Here is a 13,371-nt window from a genome sequence, read left to right on the forward strand (position 1 = left end):
TTTTTCCATCAGGCCTTTGCGACCAATCGCCGTAACACAAGTTACAACACAATCACATCAGATCTACGTCATTAAAAAAAAGCATCAAGATAACCAGGGGAGAAAAATCCTATCAGCTGTGTTACCCATCTCATACGTGGAAATGTTCACGTTTGAATTTTGCTGAAGCTTGGCCCATCCAAATTTACCCAGCCCCATAACCAGTCCCAGGCCCTCGAGCGAGGGGCTGCTAGCCGTCAGCAGGCCCCATCACCACCTCCCGCACACCCCGAACCCGGCCAAGGCCAGCCAAGCCAGTGGCTGCTCCTCACCCCGCATCAAGGGGCAGGTTCTGCGGGGGGGTCCCACCAGCCTCCCACCCGCCCCGGCGCCCCGCTCCCGGGGACGAGGAGGCACCTTGTCCGGGCCCTGCCGCTTTTCCAAGGCTGAGCATTCAAACCATGGCTCCAGCCAGGCCCCAAAGGGACAGTAATGGTTTATCGAATCACGTTTTACTCCAGCTGCATAACTTTGTTTTATAGTAAAGTCCAGGTCTAGCACGTCTCAGAAATAAGGCATAACATTAGCTAACACATTTCCAAAGCTTGCACTGCCGGTGCCCCTGGCTTAGGCAGGGGCAGACAAAGCTGAATAACAGAGCGCTGTGCCCCCATGCAGAAAGGGCCACAGGCTCACTCTTGGGGCGGCCCAGCTTCAGCCACGCCAAGCAACAAGCGGCTTCTGTGGGAAGAAGCATCTTTAGCTGCTCTTTACCCAAACAGCTCTGGGCTTCATTCGATACCAGAAGAAAGCAGACACCTGGTCGCCATTAGGTTTTTTCCCTTCAGGAGAAAGCAACTCAGCAAGGAATTCCAGGATCTGTTCAATAATTTTAGCATTGGTTTGGGGCATCTCAGAGTGGAAGATACGTGAGTAAAAGAGCACAACTGGCAAGCCCTCACTTACGCAGAGGGCAGGGCAAGCTGGAGGGAAGCAGAAGGGAGCAGAGGGCTTGCCCTGATACCGCTGCCCGGGTGAGCTCTGAGTGCACAGGCACGACTCGGGGGGTGCAAGGTGTGCGTTTGATGGTTGCAGGATAAGGCACAATATGTGGCACCTGAAGGAAAGCAGGATAGAGGTGGCTAGGTACAAAACCTGTAGGAGGCTGGTGCTGAGGATCCACTCTTTGCAGCCGGGCGGATGGCTGGAGCTCCACTCAGCAGGACCAGCAGGGCTCTGCCAGAGCACTCTCACACTGGGAGGCTGCCCTACTCTCGCTCTCAAGACGAGAAACCCCAGCATTTGCTTAGCAGTTGACTTTGAGCCAGCAAGGTGAGCGTAGCCACAGGCCTGGGCTTTGAGGCGCTGTGGCAGGGTGGAGTGGGGAAGAGAGCAGGGGCTGAGACCCTTCTCCTTATGCCACGGATGGGGACTCAGAGGCCCGGGCCCGTGCAAGGCAGAAGGGCTGGTGGGAGAAGGGGAGAAAGAGGAGCCTCTGCCCCTCAGGGCAGGAGCAGCTCCTGCAAGGGGCCTGGCACACAGGGTACTGTGGCAGCAGCGAGGGAGGGGTGACGCTGGCAGCTTCCCCAGTTGCCTCCGCCAAACCACCCCGTCACCTCCAGCACAGACCCACCCTTCTCCTCTTACTGCTGTGGGAAATCCCGGCCCAGTGTTCAACAAGATGCTACAGCGACACGTGCTGCTGCAACAGGTGCTCTCAGTCCTTCGGGGGAACAGCAGGGTGCTGCTGTGCTGTCCTAAAAATGCCTGTAAAGCTGTTACTCTCCTGTTAATGGGCCTCAATCACATAGTTACAAACCAAAGAAGCCTCGGTCATATTTTCACTCTGCAGAATGTCCAGGGGAAGGCCAGGGGGCAGAAAACACATTGCACTTGTTCCAGAAATCAGCAAGCTTCTGTCATACATTCATCCTCCTATTTATGTTTTTATGTAGATTGGGTCCAGCACAGTTTAAAAACAAACTCTGGCCCCCCGTTTTTAAGCTGACTGGTGATAACGCTGGGGTTATTTTACTTTTTTTTTTTTTTCTAATAACAATCATATATGACTAGATCCCAAAGCCCAGGGACCCAAAGTCCGTGTGCCAGGTCCTTTGGCACCTCAGCAGCGTGAAGTAGCCTTGCGGGGCTCGGGAGCCTCAGCTGCAATTGCAGCCCGTTGCTGATGTAGGCTGTGCAGACCCATGCCAGCCTACAGACCTTGCCCAAAAGCTTTGGCCTCATACAGCCCTGGGCACTGGAGAAACAGGGGCTGAGCCCCACACCTCGCATTTTTCACTGCATTTTTTGCCCTCAAACCCCAGCTTTGGCCAGGGGAGCGGCTCAGGAGGAGCCAGCCAAATTGTTTCACGCGGCTGTTGTCTAAGGAGTTAATCACAACCGAAAGTCACGAAAAATGGCATACGGCTTATGCGCGTGTACCTTTCTGTAGCTGCCGTTCGATGGCCCGGTCGCAGCCCACGCGGCACGGCGTGCGGCGGCGCTGGCGGGGGGCACCCCTCTGAGTCAGCCGGGGGAACGACAGGGGCCCCGAGGCCGGCGGGGAGGCAGGAGCCCTGCTGCCAGCCAGAGAGAAGAAAAGCAGTCAAAAACCACGCAGGCAAGCCCACCTCCTCCTCCTCGGAGCTGGTCGCAGCGGGCTGGCACAGGAGAGCGCGAGGCCTGCCTTTGCAGCCCCGCAGCCCCCCCGCCTACGCCCACGTAGCCTGTGACCGCGGCCGGGCAGGCGCCGCTGCCCTTACGGACACCTGCCTTGGCCAGGGCGGTGCTGATGCACCCTCCCCTTCACACCCACACCTCACACAGGCACGGACCCTGGCCCGGCTGGTTGCCAGCCTTGTGCCGAGGAGGAAGGCTGCAAAGACAGCGTTTTAGGGAGCCACCTCCAGGTTTTGGGTCCCTCAGGCTTTGATTTCCAGCATCTGCTTTTCACTAGAGGAGACACAGGGCCAAGAGCTGTAACCTCAAGGAACCACAGTCCTGCACGGAGGCAGCCCTGCAAAAACCAGGGAACTCTCACAAGGACGAGGTGGAACAGGTAAGCGAACACTGTAAAGCAAGGAGAGGCCTTCCGTTGCTTCTGCCCTGCATGACAGGACTCCTGCTACCCGCGCGGGGCTGCGAGGGAGCGGCCCCGCTACCCCAGCGCCAGCGCGATGCCCCAGGCTGGCGGGGCGGATGCTCGCAGCGGCTCACGGACAGGCGTGACCGCGTCCTGGAGGCCTGCCCAGCACGGGGGCACGCTCATCCTGATGAGCACGCCGCCACAAACCTGGGGCAAAGGGCTTTGCAATTGCCTTGAAATGCTGCAGGGGCTGTTTGTGCCGGCAGCCAGCAAGGCCCGGGGGGCTGGTGGGAAGGAGAGACTGCGGCTTTCCTTTGTCGGAGGAGACTCTCAGACAAGTGGAGACTCCAAATCTTCCCGGGGTAGAATTCTGTTTCAAAAGGAAGATGGGGGAACCTCCAAAAAAGCTGTTACGGGAGCTGGACCCCCAGCTCCCAAGAGACCCAAAACAGACAAAGGTGCCAGCTGAGGCAATGCAAAATTCCAGTGCCCAGAAATAGCCACGCACACAGCGGTGCAAGGTCACCACACTGGCCGGCAGCGGCAGTTAAAAGGGCAAATCGATGATGCACCAAGCTTAAGTGATCACACAGAGGGTGCCACAATTCCTCCACTACTAGGATCCCAAGTGGCAGTAATTTAGATTCCATTCTTTGCTAATTACAGACAAACTGGTCCTCTGCACATTTTTAGGCTGCATTTATGGACTCAAATCCGGCCTTAAATCAGGTGGCGTAAAAGCTCCCTGTACCTTTTCATAGACAACCAGCCAGCTGAGCCTATTTGTACCATCGTCCGTGTTTCCAAAAACACAATGAATATGCTGGAAAACATCGGTCCCCAGCAAAGATCGTCACGGGACTCTATTGAGGAGTTCTTTCCATTGCAAGCCTGACTGGACAGACCCTACGCTTATCCTCCTTTCTATTCCAAGAAGTAACTTTACCCCTTAAAATAAGGATTCATGGGATGAGGCCTTGCTGCAGGGCTTCATCAGAAGTTTTCAAAGCTATGTTACCTGACTATCACCCACGTTTGTTCATTCTCTCCTGCGAGGTCTGATCCTCCTCTTTAAAAAAAATAAAATAAAATCTGTGACATCCCTTTTCCAGCCCGTCACTTACCCTCACGCATGACTGTTGTACTTTCTTTGCTCAGGTCTGTAGTCAGACTTGCTTATTTGCAGACGTTCCACTACTTTAAAACAAACAACATTTAGCAAATGTGTTATCTTCCATTTAATGGATATGGAGGCAATAGACAGTGACTTGTTATGGGCATTTTGTCTATTTCTGCTAAAAAAGCATCCCCTCTGACGCCTCACTTGGCGACAGAACATCCCACTTGCTCCCGTAAGGACAGCCGTGTCAGACAACTTCTCTAGAGGAAACGGATACAAAGGATTAACCTAAGCTTGGGGCTGGGGGAGGGACACTGGAGAATGGTTTTACGTGGACTTAATCTTCAACTGTTGGGGTTCCCCCCCTCCCCTTTTCATGCCATGATCAAAGATGCATTTTGATGAAAATAAAGCCCCTTTGGTACTTCTGCATTTAGCCAGTCAAAATCCCTTTTTAAAACCAGCAACACGTCCTGCTTACTGCTCGAGACCAGAGACAGAACTGCTCCTCCAAGCTGTCCGATCACCTGAACCAAAACCCAGGTGTTTGCGGTGCCCAAACTTCTGCCGCGGAGCGCACGCGCGCGTCGCCGGCTCAGGCCCAACGCCACGTGTCACCAGCAGCCACGACGCTTCTTCCCCCTCTCCCTCCCTGTAATAAACTTCCAAAGCCAGTTTCTAGTCGACCTCGATTGGTTTATTTTAGTTTTATGCTTTGTCCTCACATACAGTTATTTGAGTCCTGTACTGTTAGATTTCTACAAAAATATCAATTTTTCAAAAGCAGAAAAGAGGGAAAGATATATTTTAATATATAAAAGGAAAAAAGCTAAATCTGACATTTCATTATATTCTTAAAAACATTCCAGTCTATTTACAGATGCATAAAAAACAAAGAAAATCTCCGGGTCTCTTGGTCTAGTGAGAGCGTGCGCCTTGCAGGGGTTTCCTTTGTCCTCCTGATTCTAAAATCTTTTCATTACGTGTCATATTCTTGCATTATTGCCTCAAAAGACAGCATACATAATCTTTAAAAGGTTTGTTCCAAACCAATGGGAGCTTGGGAGAAGCGCAAAGAAGAGAGAGTCAGCATTTAGATTCATCGCAAAGTATTAAGCTGCAGCCATGAGACGGCGGAACAAGGAGAGCAAAAGCTAAGAGCATTTCAAACGTGCTTTGTTGCCTGGTAGAACCCACCATGGATCCTCCCTGGAACTGCACACCAACTACCATTTTCTGCAGCCAAATCTGGGCTCTGTTCCTCGTTAATTTAATAATCACGTTCAGGAACCAAAAAAATTTTTTGCTGTCACCTTTATGCAGCACATTTTCACTGCAGCAAGATTCCTTCCTGCCTGGTGCCAAACAGAAAACACATCCAGGTATTTTCCATTACCTTGATAATGGACAAAACATCCTCAAAATTACAGCACTTATTTTAGATAATCACTGAATGGTTTTCACGTTACAGCTTTCTCTGTCCCACAGAAGTGTGCAAAGCACCCGTACTTTAAAAAAAAGTATTCCGATATGATTAGTATTCAATTCTGTAATTAAAATTAGCCATTTGGAACCATAAAAGGACAGGGTGCAGAAAGAAAGGTCAGCGAGTAGGAATTTTAAAAGGATCGCAGCACAGTTCTGGGTGCTGTTTCATGCACAGGAGGAAGGAAATCTGTTGGCAAAACAAACTGCCGTGGGTAAAATAATAAAAAAAAGCAACTTCAGCCTATTAGAAATGCTCAGAACCAGATTTCCAGGTAAATAAATTTAAGTCTGATGTAGTGCTACTGATTTAGTTACTCCAGATTTCCACTGGTTTAAAATACTTATGTCTAAATGCTTACTCATATCATAAATTCCCTTTTCTAAGGCATTCAGTGACAACTGTGAGACCCTGCATGACTCACATGCTGACCTATACTCTCTTCCAAATCACCAACCCAGAACTTGTATCAAATATTAAAATAGCAAATAAGCAGGATGCAATAAAGAATTACGTGTAACCGATTTAAAACAATCCATTTAGAATGGCCAGGTGAAAAGCCATTTTTAGGTAGGCTCTGGAGTAACTTTATGCATACTGAGCTTGAAGGGCTTCTCTCCTCTGCAGCATGATATAAAAATCATAAAAGACGACGGGGAAACAGCCGCGGTACGGGTATCCCCGGTGGTTCTAGCCTAGGCACAGCTCCAGAAGATGCAGCTCACTGAGCAGGGCGGATGCTCACACTCTGCCCGCACGCTGCTCCCGAACCACGGAAGAACATCGCCCTCAACACCTGCAAAGCCTGGTGTTGTGGAAAGATGAAAATCCTGCATTACTGCATCACCAAAGAAAGGGAATTGGGGGCGGGGGGGGGAATCCCAGCTGCTGTTGCTGAAACAGTAAAACGGGACTATGTTCCTAAAACATAAAGTGAAATGCACCACCAAATTCTGTCTAGTTTTCATGCCAAAGTTTTTGACCTTTATGGAGCAGTTCAGAAGCCCCTCAAGCGCACCACAACTCATATTTACAAACTTGATAGGAAAAGATTGTGTATACACTCATTAACAAATCATCTCTCCTAGGCTGAAAATTTCATTTGTCAAGAAAATTATGAAAACAAAAATTGTGTACAAAAATATAAATATCTTTACAGTCTGTAGGCCCTTCACATCCACCAGCTGAACAGTGAAGCGTCTCTACAGGTTATTGAGTAAGCAGTGGCAGAGAACAATAAAAAATACATCTTGTGATTCAATACTGCCCTATTTCCCTGGTAATGAGCATTTTTTTCTTGACTTTTTTTTTTTGCTATACACAGCTTGTGCAAATGCAGTGAGAAACCTCTGAGTACCTTTCCTGAATTTATAAAGAAATGGAAGGTTTGGAAAGATATACACATATTTTCATATATACATTCACATATACACCTCGCTCATTTATGGTAGGCTACAGACCTGAAAACATTCCGTATTTTTATGAAGCGACCCTTCCTATTAACATTCCTAACCACCAAATACATCTTGAAGAACGACAGGAGGAAAGCAAACGGGAACTGGGAAAACACTCGAGCTACTTCGGCAATGTATTTAAAGATGTAGCAACAGGGTGCCCATGTTTCTTTCTACTCTCTGTAATTTTTCCTTCTGAATGCCCCAAGCACCAGAGGAGGGAGTATCTGCATCGGGCAGGAGGCAAAAGTGATGGGGATTTTCTTTTTTTAGTAGTTTTATTAAAGTTAACATGCTGTCCTCCTTCTCATTACACTCGGAAATATAATTTTCTTCCCCATGTAGTGAGAGTTACAGATGTTTATGGAAATCTTCTGTGCATAAGCTCCTAAAGAGTCTCTGCCAGAGAACTACCTAGCACCAAAGAACAAAATCCTTTCACTTCAGCCCCTGTGCACAGTCTCTATTTTCCTTCTGCTGCTCTAGGTAACAAGTTGGAGAGTAACTGCAATGTCATTTCTGCACATTCATCATATCCTGCAAACACTAAAAACAGCAATTGTGAACAATCCCATTTCTGCATAGATAATTTGCCTGGTACAAAAACAAGTAATCCCGACTGGTTTTCCCCACCAGAGAGCTGCCTCCCTACTGGGGGAGAAGGGGGGGGACGGGCAGGGGGGAAATCTCTTTCAATAGCCTAGGTTTCTCAGTCCTTCAACAAACTCTTTCTGTGAAGGACCCAGTTTTGGAAGGATACCATGTGCCCAGCAATGGTTACAGATCATCTTCCTTGTTTTGTGAAGGGGAAGGAGAACACCCAGAATACAATATTGAGGTAAAAATATGTCAACATGCTTAAAGTTTCATAGCACTTATTTCTCAATTTGGGGCCTGCCCTCAGATGAAGAGAGTGCTGATGCCATACAGAAAACGAGTGTTGCAGACAAGTGAGGCTGCCAAACTCCAACACTGGTTCACTGATCCAGATCTCCGTTCCAGTATGCCATTAAAAATATACGCATTTATTTGCCTGCTGAATTTGAAGGCAAGGTCCCAGCAGTATTCAGTTTTGTAACCACAGGTGCTAATGTGGGCATCACCTTGTTATCCTGTCCTTCTTGGACAGTTGCAGGTAATGAAGTTTTTACCCCACTGGGTGTCACTTTTGCGACTACCGGTGCCAGCAAGGGCATCACTTTATTACTCTGCCCTTCTGAGTCTACCGGCAGACTCGCCACTTTTAAGCCAAGCGGTGCCAGCTTGGGCATGGGCCTCCACAAAGCATCAGCATTACTAACTTCTGGACTAGTTTTCATCTGCAAAACTGGTGGAGTCACACTAGTGGTCTCGGCCAAGGTTGTTACTTTTTTGCCATTCCCACCGCTGGTTACAGACAGATTGGGAAGTGGATCCTTCATTTCAGCACCTATTACTATCTTTAAAACATCTGCTTCAGACGAAGGCTCCCCAGCGTTCTTGTCCCCATCAGTAAGGTCGTCGTCTTCCAGGTGCAGCAGGAGAGGGCTTATAGAGCCACCACCCTCTGGAACTTCAGAAAGGTCCTTAAAAGTGCCTCCCAAATGGCTGAACTGGAAGGAAGACCCATCTGCAGAAGCGAAATCACTGGCTGTTCCTTGACGAGCTTCTGCATCTTCATGAGAGAAATCTGAGTTGAGAGTGCTGGGCAGTTCTGACATAGCTGAAGCATCGTCGTTCAGTTGCTGATTGAGGAAGGCAATCTCATTGAGCAGTGAGGTGAGGGTTTCATCAGTGTCATCGCTCTCCTCGATGCTGCTCAGCAGCTCATTTGCATCCAGTTCTGCTTCCTCCATTGCAGACGCGACTTTCCTCAATTCCATTTCTATCCTGGAATCTTTGATCTGCAGCTTGCGGAACGGCAAGTCTTTAGATTTTAATCTTTCCCCTCCAGGATCACCATCTTTCCTCCTGGCTTGGCTTCCTACAAACTCACCAACAGAGGGCTTTTTGCTAAAGGACTTGGGAGGTTCCTTTGTACACAACACGTTCCGGAGCTGCGGAAAGCCATCTTTATTTTCAAAGAAAACTTTCGCAGGACCTGTGGTGTTTCTTTCATCTCCACCACTGTCTCCAGAACCTGGTTTGGCTTTTTCTTCTGAAAGGATGCTATCACTCTTCCTATTCTCAAGGGGTGTTGCAGCCAAGGATTGCTCAGAAGCCTGAGCACCCAGAGCTGTTGTTCTATTAGAATTTTTATTTCTGTTCAGGGTTAGACTCATGCTTCCCTCAGCAGCCAGTGATGTCACGTTAACAATCTTTGGCATCATGAACGAATCTTCGCTTTCTGCAAAACCAAACAAAGCAGCATCCATCAGGACCCATGCTCGCTGCAAGATAATCCTTAATTAAATATAATTTGCTCCCTTTCAGGTTACTTAACTTACTTGAGTCTTCCTCAAGTAAGCTGCTATTCACAATTTAAACCACTTACACCGTTTTGGTCAAAAGCCTTGAAACACTAACAGCTTAACTTCCCACTTGCAGAAAAAGCAAGCTCCGCATCTATTACCCCAGAACCACTGGCCCGGTCCCTTCACTTGGCAGGCTGGCATAAATGCAAGCGTCAGTAGCACTTACAGTTCTGTTGGTGAGGCACAAGGAAAACGGAATGACAATTTTCTCCCTTACTGTTTTTTCATGTTTTACTTCTATGCTCATATTTTGCAATACTGGTTTTCTACAGAGGCACTTCAGGGACTACACGATAACTTGCTTTCTGCCTCCAAGCGGTTCCCTATTTATAGCACTCAGATTTTTCCCAGCCCCAAATCTGAAGTGAACTTTCCTCTTTCGTTATGACCCAATGACCACAACGAAGCAGAAAATGAGCAGCTTGCTTTTAACACACCAGATGGCAAGCAGCACACTATTGGAAGGAACTGCCCCACACCTAGACCCAGTTCTCAGTCTTGAAGCATCTCTCCAGCGGACAGCAGAGCGGGCAGGCGGTGGGAAGGGGCTGTGCCAGGGTAAGAGCCTGGGTGTAAGAGGTGAAGATTTTCAACTGCAGCTTCCCCAGCAGACTGCATTACACCACAAACACATTCCAGTCCCTGCTTATTCTGATTTTGCTGAGGGCGAGGAGGATTGCTGAGGTGAAGGAAAGTTAACAAGCTCTCATCTATAATCCCCTAGAGGCCAGTCTAAACTGTTCAAATCGTTTAATAGTGATTGCCTTTGAATACTCAGGCAATAATACCTATCGTTACTTCTCAGTAAGGAAACAATTTTTGTTCATTTTTGTAAGGGTAATGGTCCTTGCATGCAAGCAAAAAGAGCCACAAAAACGAAAGAGCCTACCTGAACTGGGCTCTGTAGCTGACACTACTGTTGAGGGCACTGGGTTTCCAGCAACAGTTGACAGTGTAATGGGAATAGTAGAGTTAGTAAGGATTCCTTTTACTTGGACAGGAACTGTTGATCCTGGCAGCTGAATCATCACAGAAGCAATACCTTATCCAAGAAAAGGGGAAGGGAGGGTGAGGTGGAAACAAGAGCCTTTCAGAGCCTTTCAGTCAAGCCTGAAACATAAAAGCCTTGCAATTCTAGGCAAGGCTTTACACTGTAATACCATCTGAAAGTGGTAAAAATAGAAATATAGATCGGTTGGGTGATTAAGATATCTGCCCTATGTCTCTCTAATTTGGGAATAGTGAAAAATCAACAGATATTACTTACCTGTTGATAAATGGACAGTTTGAGCTAATTATATCAAATCTCTTGGAGTTAGGTTCTACCTCACTCAGGTTATAAAAACCGAAAAATTAAAGCAGAAATTATATAACATGTTACTTTGTAAACTGCTATGCCCATCTATAAACAGCATGATACTGATTTTCATTAATATGTTCTCACACAATCATACCTGGCTGTGCTGTCATGGTAGTATTGACAGCTCGAGGCTTTAATTCAGCTTGCAAGAGTGTGGGAGGAACAGCTGCTACCTGCCCTGGTACCAGCGGGCTCTTCAGTGTCAGCACCTGCCCCTGTGGAGTCATCACTAGGCTCGCAGCAGTGAGCGTAAGAGAGGAGGAGGTGTCCTCTGTAGAAAAAAAGATGTATGTGAATCAGTAATTTATTCTGGCATAGCACCCTTGATGGCAAATGATATCCTGCAACCCGATGGTATGTACAGCTGTGGAAGGCACTCCAGCTAGAGGGTACACAAGCCCTAGATTAGAAAGCCACTACAGAAGCTATGCAGGCTCCAGGTACCTCACCTACGCAGCCAGAGCCAGTCTACTATCTCTTCAGGCAGTATAACATAATCCCAACGCCCCAGAGTGGCATCCTGATCAGGTATCAGAGCAGTCTTGCTGAAAATTACAAAGGGGGCTTGCTTAGTCCAAAGAAAGAAAGGACGTTCTTTCACCGCATCCACATCCAAATTCTGATGCCAAACTTCTCCAGGACTGGACAAAAGTAAGGCTTGGGAAACCAGACTGATTGGTTGTTTAGAAAAGCCCAAGACCACTTCAAGTAAGGTCTGTTTATTATTACCAAAATAAGAAGCGCCACCAGATCCTCACAGAGTATCAAAGTGGTGCTACCATGAAAGTTTGGACTTCTGCCATTCTTATGGTCCTTCCTGCGTTTATGGTGAGAAATTCTCCATAAACACCAAATATTTCTCCACAAATTCTCAGCTCCAAAAAAAATTCTCAAGTCTTTGACAATTCTGTCACTCAATTCAAGAGCCTTCCACCACTTTGAGAGCTAGCTTTGAGGGGGGGGGAGATGTTTTAAAAAAATGAATGTTTTAAAAACTGAATGTATTCTAGCAACTCCAGTACTCTGGGGGTTGGGCTTCTGGTTTTGAGTCAGCAGAAGATGACCCACCTTTGCCTCTCAGAAATCGCTGCAGGATTGCAGTGAAGCTCCATGAAACCAAGGGCAACTTAACAGGAATTTAGTTCCCATCATTCTGAAACTGAAAAGTCACGCTCATCTGAAGACCTCAGTACTGCTGGTCTCATACTTACTGAAAATAAATGGTTTCCACACCTATTGGGCAGACGCTTCCTGGTCTTATACTTAATTCTGCTTCAAGAAAGAAGTTGCCCCCACAAGCAGGCTAGCATTTGCCCTCCCATGGGGTGCTGCTTCAACATCTGTCTCCCCTTTATGCGAAACATGCATCGCGCTTAGCCCACCTGTGGCACGGCCTCCTTTTCTGGCAAGTATCAATGGTTTGCCTCTTCTGTTTGTCATGGCCACCTGGGCCAGCTCTCTGGCAGGAGAGGATCCTTCTTCCTGTGTGCTAGCAGTCGAGGTTGCAATAGATTCCTCTGGCTCAGCCTGTTTCTTCTTTTTTTGTGCCTCTACTGCTTTTTGTTTGGCATAAATGTATTCTAGCTTCTTCAGGACAACCTCTTCTGTCTTCCCTACAGAAAAATTACCACAGAGTCAACCCACCTTCAAACTCTCTTTCCAAAGATAACGGGCTGAAGACAGAAATAAACATCTACTACGCTGACACCGTTCAACTTCCGTACAATAGGTAACCACCACCCCCACCAAGTAAATAGCACACTTAATACAAGAGGGAAGTAATTACTTATTTATTCCAAGAATATTTTTTTTTTCTCTTCAGAAACGTCCACGTTTTAGAATTTATCTGCGACTTGGATGAGCAGAAATCGGCTTGGACAAGCACTAGTGCTTGCTGAACAAGTACCATTTGAAAATATCCACAGCTGTGAAAAGAACATCTCTCCTAATGATAAATATACAACTACCAGGCAAAATGTTACCTTTGCTCATATGAGATTTCTTGGACGAGCAGACCCTGTTACTCAAAATGACATTTCAAGGTAAGCTCATATAGAGTTTACTGGTGACATAAAAATTGTAACCTTGAACACAAAGATTTTATAAATAATTTGTTTTCTGCAGCTGCACACAATTTGATATGATCAAAGTTGAAATAACAATACTGGCTTGTTTCCTGCTTAGTATTTATGTTCTAACATCACGGTCTATCTTTAACTAAGTCTATATTTAACTGACTCTCCTGAGACAGGATTTTTTTTATCTCATCACTTTTGAGGTACTTCACTAGGAATGCAAAAGATCAGAAAACTACTTTGTGAAGTTGCTTCCATTCCCTGTCAAAAGGCCTACCATACACTACTACATTAAGAAATGGGTTCACTAAAACAGTCAATTTTTTTTTTTAAACAGTTCCTCAAATATACACAAACTG

At 47.0% G+C, this 13,371-nt stretch overlaps 1 protein-coding gene across 11 annotated transcripts in view; it reads right to left on the reverse strand.

Moving 5' to 3' along the window:
- Nucleotides 1–4,859: 4,859 nt before the first annotated feature.
- MGA (MAX dimerization protein MGA) overlaps nucleotides 4,860–13,371 on the reverse strand; it is a 64,225-nt gene continuing 55,713 nt past the window's right edge. For 8 of the 11 annotated variants that reach the window (XM_064462484.1, XM_064462491.1, XM_064462487.1 and 5 more), the window contains 4 exons: nucleotides 12,320–12,550; nucleotides 11,032–11,208; nucleotides 10,467–10,619; nucleotides 4,860–9,450 (listed from right to left, as the gene is read on the reverse strand). In XM_064462484.1, the coding sequence (XP_064318554.1) occupies nucleotides 8,150–9,450; nucleotides 10,467–10,619; nucleotides 11,032–11,208; nucleotides 12,320–12,550 (1,862 nt within the window). In that variant the 3' untranslated portion in view covers nucleotides 4,860–8,149. The remainder of the gene's footprint in view (nucleotides 9,451–10,466; nucleotides 10,620–11,031; nucleotides 11,209–12,319; nucleotides 12,551–13,371) is intronic. The other 3 variants (XM_064462503.1, XM_064462502.1, XM_064462489.1) reach the window with 1 other exon arrangement.

Source organism: Phalacrocorax carbo, chromosome 10, assembly GCF_963921805.1.
Source record: "Phalacrocorax carbo chromosome 10, bPhaCar2.1, whole genome shotgun sequence".
Lineage (NCBI taxonomy): Eukaryota > Metazoa > Chordata > Aves > Suliformes > Phalacrocoracidae > Phalacrocorax > Phalacrocorax carbo.